Raw genomic sequence first — 8,965 nt, forward strand, 5'->3', positions numbered from 1 at the left:
GTAAACAAGCATCACCTGAGAATTACCCAAAAAATAAAAGAGAATAAAAGATCAAATTTATTTAGAATACTTTGCTTTTCATTTAATCTTTGTGTTCCTTCAGGATTAAATAGTCCTTAGGCTGCAAATATTAATATTAGAATGTTTATGTCTTTATTTGTACCTTAAAATTGAGATTAGTAGTTCCTTCAACAGCAGAGTATAAAAGTATAATGCAAATGAACAATGAAATTTTTCTACAGTTACTAGGTAGATAATTACAATGAAGCCAATATTCATAGATAAAAACTGTAATTGTTTCACTACCTTCACAGGAATTAAATCCACCTTCCTTTGGTCATTGTCAATATGCAAGAGGCAGTTGATGTGGTAAACAGGCTTCACTATAATTAGAGATTTCATCACCTGAAGTCACTTTTCACTGGTAGCCTACCTCATCAAACAATGTTTACTGAGTATCTTATTTTGAGGCCTAAGGCTACTGTAATCAGCCTTCTTAAGAACATATCATAAGGCACTTTAAATGCAGAATAGAGGAATACCCTCTGATAATGAAGCTTTTTAAGCCCATTAGCTCTTGACCTTTTTTGGCTACAAATAAAGAAAATATATGCTTACATGTAATTGTTTTAGAAACTTGACTATTCCATTAAAGGCAATGGTTAATTTTTGGATACCAACGAGCATGATTGCATTTGCCTTCTATTAAAGAAACTTGACTGTTTTCATTCACTTTGAGATGGTTGGTAGCATTTACCAGTCTAGATGGCATGGAGAAGTTGTACCTATAAAAGCCATAGGAAGGATGGAATGAGCAACCAATTGCTTCCTGGGCAATGGGGTTGGGTGATAAAATATTTCCAGGTGCCTGTAATCCATACAACATTTGACTGGAAGAATTAGATGCTTGTTGACACTGTCCATTGCAGTCTTCAGATGAACCGTATTTTGAATTGGTGGCCCCCAAGGAAGATAAAATGGGAACTTCCATCATGAGTGGGGCTAAAGACTGAGAACTGTTGCTGCTTGCTAGCCTTTCAGGAGCAGGCAAGACAAGAGGCTGCTGTCGCCAAAAATTAGTTGGGCAAATCTTGTAGCAAAGGGGCAGGTTGATATTGTGTAGGTACACCTCTGGACAGGGCATTCCAAGGGAGCTTGTAGGTATGTGAAATGTTGGAGGGGAGCAAGGTGGAGAAAGCAAAGAGTTCAAAGGAGAGGGAGCCCCTCCACTAGAGGTCGCTGGAGATGAGCCATTGCTTCCACCTGTGAATGACAATGCAGTCAATGAACAATGAACTAAATGTTCCTACTGAATCAGTAATCATGTCCATAACTATCCCTGCTTCATTCTTAGATTAGCTTTCCTTGCAACTTCACAGTCATTTTAAGTCCTTTGGAAAAGAACATTCCTCTGACCAAAGTTGAATATGGTATCTCTACTACAACCACTATTACTTTTGGCATTATTATTATGTATCATGCATTGAGCATTCACTATGCTTTAGAACTATACTAGGCACTTGAACAACATTTATTCAGTGAATTAAAAAAGAAGCCCAATTAAATATGATCCAGAGCCAATTATATCTTACAAGTAAAAGCTGTTTTTTAACCATAAAAAATTACTAAAATAAGCACTTGATTAAATTGAACAGTTTTTTTGAGATTTTATAGAAAACTTCAGTCTGATTAAAAATCAGTGCATATGAAAGTAATCTTATAAATTAAAATAACATTTAAATATATTAGTTTTTTTCTTATATGAAAATCATAGACGGGGAAATTTCCATAGTGTACTATATCAAGAGTAAAAGACAGTCTTGCAGGTTAAAAATACCAAGATAAAAATGAAAGTGTTCATATCAATGTTGCCAGGTGATCTTTTATGGTTGCCTAGCATCTACTAAAATTAGGGATAGATATAAGGTCCAGGAAAATCTATACTTTACACCTTATATTTGTAAATATTTAAATTTAAAAAAAATTGGTTATTGACTGAACTTGATCAAATTTTGTGGGGTTTTTTTTAGGGGCTACTGTTTTTCTTAACTATTTTTGTATACAGACATAGGCTAATCCTTTATCAAGAGCGTGGCAAATATATTCTATAATTAAACATCCAAAAGTTATTAAAAAAAACTGGTACCCCTTTTCTTTGCAATTTGAGAGCATTCTGGACATTTTAAATAATTAAGAAAATTGTGTATTTTAAATTATCAATTAATGATCAAGGTTAGCATTATTTTTAAATTAGTGCACCATGTGTTGACTTGGATATTTTAAAAGCATGTTGCCTAGATTCTATTAAAGTGATACTACCAAATAAGTGTTCAAATTTTTCTATGCAACTCTCTAAACCAAATTAATACAGTCAATTGAGTGAAATATTTCACTAAATGATTAGACTTGATCTCTTCACATTTCAATTAGCTGTTATGGTATCATGTAAAATTCAAGCTAACTATAATGTGATGGTAACCTTCAATTAATGTTTAAAGACAAACAACTTTAATGGAGTTAAGACAAATGGGTAAAATGATTCCATATTGCTCACGAATAAAGATCTTCTATTTATCCTTAAATATCAGAGTAAATGAAGGTATGCATTCTTCCACCAGAAAGCAGGCATTGTCAAATTATTATTTAGTCATGTAATGTACTACTTGAGAACAAATACCTTGCAAATATTTTAAATGCTTACGACAATTAAACTAATTGCCATGGCTTAGTATTGTTTTCAACATTTATTTTCCCTAGTCACAACAAAAGGAAAATTAGAGTCAAGTGATGATGAAATTGAATGGGAGTCATTTTTATCATGTGCTGAAAGTTTCTCATAAAATATTTATTTCAATATCTAACATGCTTGCAAATAAGACCACTAGTGCACCACAGGCAGATCCTAAGGAATATGAGATAGTGAGATGCTGAAGAATCCAAGTGATTTCTATAGCTCTCAGGATGTATGATAACTCAAGAAGACACAAGGCAGTAAATCCACCATTACCACGTTTATGCTCTTTTCTTTCTTGCCAGTTACCCTCCCTTTTTGCTTCTTACCTCCTCATCAGGATAAATATACACCCACTTGATTTTAAACACACATTTTCTGGCATATACTTATCCACTTGTGTAGTATTTGTACAGAGGTTCTGGCTGTTGTTATTTCATTAACATTTACAAATAAAAATTAATACAACTTTTCTTACTTGGTGTGTCTGCACCAAAAGTTTTAAAATCCAAAGTGAGAGAAGGCCTCCATGGGTAGGTCTCTAAAACCCCATCCAATACACCTCTGAAAAAGAGATTCAAACTTTAGCAAGTGCAGAATGCAATTCCTGAAAATAATAATTTGTGTAAGCTTTTGAGTTATTTTGTTATAGTTTTTAGGGGTGAATATCTGAAATGTTTTCCTTTTATAGATAGACTTCTGAATAAAATTCCCCGTGATTATTCCATGAATAAAAACCTAAGAATCTAAAATAAGCAATATCTTAAAAGTGGGTTGGGGAGGGAGTGGGAGGAGGCAAGATTTTGAAGACAAAACGTCCAGGTTTCTTTCTTACTACCTATTTATTAGTTACAAAATTTAGGGACTCAGTCTCTGAACCACAGTTTCCTTAGCTGTTATACCTGTGAAGAGGGCTATATAAATATTAGATGTGACTGTTATATCATTTACCTGTTTCTTCCAGGATCTCTAAATCCTTTAGCAAAAGGATTCCTGTCTATTTTCAGTTTGGTGATCTATGGATTCAAAAGAGAAAGAAAGATAAAGTCAGTACCCTCAGTAAAAACACTGTCACTGTTTCTTTTAATGGTTACAACAACCACACAAGTTTTCAACATGTAATATGGCATGTTAAATAAATGTAAGCATATTGCTAAGTCAAATTTGAAATGTTTTATCTCCTGACACTCTTTTTTCTACTCTCCTTTCTATCCTTTCTAACACAAGATCCACACAATTCATAATCAATCTTGCCTTGATGACAATGCAATAATGCTATGAATTTCTTTTTAATTGTGGAAAATTCAATCCATATAGTACAGCTTCACTCTTTCCCTAAAGTTTCTCTGGAGCCATCCCTGCTTGCCTGGGACTTAGTTGGCTTTACCTGCTGGTTTTGGTAAGCTGTCACTGTGGTGAACTCAGTTTCTTTAAAGGAGAATGTTTTAACCCCTTCAGCAGGCAGGGACTGAATCCGGGACATGTCGACCTTGCTGTCCTGCTTCATCACATGCACACGGGGCTTGTACTTGTGCATGGACTGCAGAATGATCTGGAGGAGAAATCAGTGGTCAAATGCTGCCTAGTAATTGGCTTCCCCTCCCCCACACTGCCCCCCTCTCATCAGCACCCCCAACCTTCCCACACAAAAGTGAAGCTAAACCAGAAAGCCTAGGCTAGCCACACACAAGGACTTTTCTTTGCCATTTGGCCCTGGACAGAGGCCTTCAGGCATAAGGGGTTTCAGGAATGGGGCACCACAGCACACCAGAAAGCAGTGATTCCATTTCCAGTTGGGGTCCTTTCCTGCTTCCAAATGTGGGTGACCATGTGATATTCCCAAGTGTTATTGGGATCTAACTGCCTGCCATAAGTTCTCTGGGCTTAGGTAACTGATGGGAAAGCATTTGACATCCCCCACCTCCTAAGCCCAGGAGCATCCTTCTTCCTTTTGTGGCTGGCACAGGGCCAGGCCAAGCAGGGCAGAGGTGAGGTGCACCTGGGAAGAAGGTTCAAGATCTAGGTGACTTGAAAAGGCCTTCCATCGGGGCGGGTTGTGGAGAAGATTTTCACCATACCATGTCACACAGAAGGTGCCCATCATGGGAAGGCAATCAGAGCCCACAGTGATTGCCAGGGAGGCTGAAGTGCCAGAGAGCTCAGGGAAGCATTCCCTTTCACTGTCTCAGACCAGGCATCCTGGCTTAAACAAGTCTCCTTTGGTCCTCAAACTCCTTTCACTCACCATCCCCAACGCCCAGCACTCTCAGATGCCAAATAAAAGTCACAAGAGCTACTTTGGCCACAGGCCTAGAACTTGGACAGTTCCTAAAGACTACAACTAGCACATCTGGAAGACACCTCCTTGGCTCCTCCAGGGTGACCTTCCGGCTGACACCTTGGCATCCCCCTCCTCTCCTCGGAACAAAGGATCGCACACACTTACATGGCCTTTGTCGTCCATCTCGTTGTTGGTGAGTTTCACGCGATCGAAGCTGATGATCTGACGCATCCATGTCTCTCCCGAACAAGGCGAGTCCGGGTGAACATAGAACCTGGGAGTGATGCATGAGTGGTCTGTATTCCCGGCTACCATCCACTGCGAGCTGTGATACACATACCTGAAAATGCGCGGAGTGTGGCTTTAGGCGGAGTGTGGCTTTAGGCGCAGCGGGCCAAAGCCAGGAGCAGGGACTACCGCGATCCCGTCCTAAAGGCTTCGGCCAAGGTTTGCCTGCTAATCTCAAAGGCAACTAGTAAAAGATACAACTTCATTTCTAAAGATCGTCCAGGGATAGAAAGCAAACTGTAAATAAGCATATACGTCATTAAAATGTAGTGAAGTGCCAGGGCAAGTATAATGTCATGGGATTTCAGAGTCTGGTTTGCATTTCCTCACAGAAACCGCAACAAAAATTCATCTAACCCGTTTTACTGAGCAGAGACACCCGAAAAATCCTCCTGTCCTACAAGCGTCAGGGAAGAAGCAGAAGTGTGAGGGAAAGTGTCTGTGCAGTCCACCGCCACCAGACCAGTAGTCTTGGAAGCCCCTTTGTCCACAATGCTTTACATGAGAATACCCTCAAGGAACTCTGCCCGCTGCGGCCTCGGGGCTGATTTTCGCATTGTCTTCAATCTCAACCGCTAAATTATGCGCCGAATTCCCAAGCCAGCTGAAACGTGATAAGCAGCTTGTTCTGCTATTTCTGGGCTACGGCCCCAGCAGGCTCTTGAGCCCAGCCTTCTTTTTGCCCCTCACTCCCAGAATTGGGTGCGTTGCCGGCTGTTTCCTAGAAAGGCTAGGCACCCACTTCGGTCTAACGCTCACAGGCCGAGTGCGGGCAGATGCCGCCCAACCCCCATACCCCTGAGCTAAAGCGCTGGCCGACCCGAGCTTCTGGACTGCCAGCAAAGAAGGGCCTCTTGGCTTTAGATCAGTTCGGCCACTTTTAGCCTGCTTTAAGTAGAGAGCTTACATCAAGAGAAAGGTTACTTGTATTCTCTGGGACCTGGCCTCCACTTCAGGGGAGAGGCTAAGGAAGGAAGAAAAATAGACTTAGGCAAGATAACTGCTAGACTAGCTTTGGATGGCAAATCAGGGCATCGCTCAAGGACCCTGCTGCTAAATTAGCACATCCCAGAGCCCGGTAGGGCCCCAGAAGCCCAGGTATTTCTCCTCAAATTCCTTTAAACAGCTTCCCTCCCAGATGCCTGAGCCAAAACCCTCTGCAGTTTGCAGAGCCAAGGCTAGAGCAGTGGGTAGGCAAGAGGTTTGGGGTGCACTGAAGCACCAGCTGGAACCTGTGATCCAGGAGTGAGAGGAAAGAAAAACAAACCTGCTTTTCTCTCAGTCTGAACTCCCTGAACTCCAGTTTGAGGGAGAAAATTCAACTCTCAAAGCCCACAGGAGAGCAATTATCCCTACCATGATAAAGTTTTCAAAACAGCACTCTCAGGTTCCATAGATATGAATCCCCATTCCCAGCCTGTGGTACCCTCCTTTGGGCCTGGTTACCTATAGCGTTTGGAATCCACCGGCACCACATCGATGGCCACATAGTACTGTTTCCCTGGGTCCAGTCCTTTTATCTTGACCCGAACAGAGGGGAACATCCTCCTGTGGGAGAGAAAATAGCGACTGACCTGGGCGCTATTAGAAACATTTGGCGCCGGGGGGGTTGGGGACAAATGAAAAGTAAAGGAATAAACTATACTCTTCTTATTCTAGACAGGTTCAGTGAATGAGATTTGCTACATGAGGAAAGATTGTTGGTTACATGTTTGATTGAACAAACTCAGGATTTTTGAGTGGATCAGAATATCCTTACCACAAGGCTTTGTCCACCCCACTTCCTATCACCACCATAATAAAAAGCTATAGAAGAAAAAGTAGGAAAGAAACAGCTGTGCCTCTCCCCTGAGTTTTCAGCGGTACTTTCTGTGAGGCAGATTTGGGAAAGACTGAAATTAGGAAGATTCACACACAGAAAAATTATCCAGCTGATGTGAAGAAAATGCCGCACAGGAAAAGGTGGAAGAGGGAAAGCCCCACCTCAAATTGACCTGGGCTCAGGACAGTGGGCTGAGAGCCTGCTAGATGGGATATTGTCCACTGATAACTGTGAGGCTTTAACAGAAAGGCCTGGCCATAGCTTAAGATGTGGGGGTGGCATCTGGCACCTGCCTTGGGAGATCTAATTTTTGTCATATACTACACAGGCAGGAGCTGCAAGAATGAGTTCTTGGAATCAGGGTGTACAGGAAAGAAAGGCCGAGCCACTAACATGGGCCAGGCAAGGCCTAGTCTGGTCGATTGAGAGGCACTGGCTTCCAATACCTGTCTGGGGTGGGATTATGGGGAGAAGGGTACCAAAGTATAAAACTGGAGGCACCCATCTTATGAGAGCAGAACATTAAGTGCCTACTGTGTGCGGCCCTTGAACAGCTTGGGCAAAGCCGAACCTGCCCGCCTTGGTAATGATCATCTCAGTTCCAATGTCATGAAATCTCTTCCACAGCTCGGATCCTTGAAGCTCCACTTGGATAGAATCTTTTTCTTCCAGACTTCCGAAGCTGTTGCAGCCGCCGCTGCCGCCTCTACAGCCTGAGAAGGTAGTTGCTAAGGGCTCTGTCTTGGGTCGCTTTTCTGCTGGACACAGAGACGCTGAGAGTTTGAGAGAGCTTCGCAGTTCCCGCGCCCCCTTCTCGCTGACGCCTGTCTCAGAACAGACCGGCCTTGTCTCTTCCCCGGGAACCCTGGCGTCGGATCTCCAAATTCCCCACAACACCCACTCTGGCCCCCTGATGGAGAGAAAGGGGCCCAGGTAGCGCCCTGTGAAATGCATGACCCTTCTTCAAATTTGCCCATCCTCATCTCTCTCGGAGACTTTTCGTCCCTGATGCTGAATCCCCTCGGGATCTGGGTCCATGCCCTGTTTTCTACCCCGAGAAACATTCACCCTCTGGCTCTCAGGGCTTCCGGGAGTTTGGAGAGTCTCGCTTCATAAATCTGTGGGGACCCTCCCCTTCACCGCAAATGAACCACAACACTATGGGCTTAAAGTGGAGGCTCTGAAACTTCCCCCTACAGCCAGATGGCTGAGGTATCCCCGCCGCCCCGTACGCGGCCATCGCTGGGCCAAGACATCCTTTGATAGGGCTAGCCGCCCTCCTGCAGCGACGCGGCGCTAGTCTGAGACCTTCCGATCCAGCAAGCCATGGTAGCCGGCGCTGGGGTTTGGGCCGCGGTAGGGGTACTCACCAGGCTGCTCGCTCTTCCTTCCTGCGGCGCTGCTCCTTCTCTCCTCCTCCGCCTCTCCACTCTCTTTCTCAAGCAGCTCAAGTTGCGCCTCCTCTCTTGTGTCTCGCAGTTTTCTTTTGCTGGGTCTGCCCACCAAGGCTTCCACCGAGAAGGCGTGCGCCCGAGAGCTCAGAGCCATCCCTGGAGAGGGTGAAGAGAACGTACTCTGCAAAGTTTCAACCTGAGCTGGGTTAGGGAGGGAGAGGGTGGGAGGGCGCAGAGGACAGGCAAAGGAGGGAAAGCGGGAAAATCAGAAAAACCTGAAAACTCAGAAAACAATTTCTGAATCTATATTCAGGGGGAAAAATGTGTGTGTATAATTTTTATATATACGTATAGATTTTCTTTGGACAGAATGAAAGGAGATTAAACTGGAGCCAGAGTCCTCTGGAGTCTAGTCCCCTTTCCCTTTTCGCTCTTCTCCCTCCCAGTGG

The 8,965-nt window shown here is 43.3% G+C and overlaps 1 protein-coding gene across 1 annotated transcript; it reads right to left on the minus strand.

The window, feature by feature from the left end:
• Positions 1-649: 649 nt before the first annotated feature.
• Positions 650-8,670, minus strand: TBX22 (T-box transcription factor 22). Its single transcript, XM_060002148.1, has 8 exons — positions 8,493-8,670; positions 7,694-7,877; positions 6,747-6,848; positions 5,178-5,352; positions 4,119-4,283; positions 3,683-3,747; positions 3,210-3,295; positions 650-1,263 (listed from the first exon to the last, which is right to left on the minus strand). The coding sequence occupies exons 1-8, from the start codon at positions 8,668-8,670 to the stop codon at positions 650-652; spliced, it is 1,569 nt and encodes a 522-aa protein (XP_059858131.1).
• Between the last annotated feature and the right edge of the window lie 295 nt (positions 8,671-8,965).

The sequence above is a fragment of the Delphinus delphis genome, chromosome X, assembly GCF_949987515.2.
Source record: "Delphinus delphis chromosome X, mDelDel1.2, whole genome shotgun sequence".
Classification (NCBI taxonomy): Eukaryota; Metazoa; Chordata; class Mammalia; order Artiodactyla; family Delphinidae; genus Delphinus; species Delphinus delphis.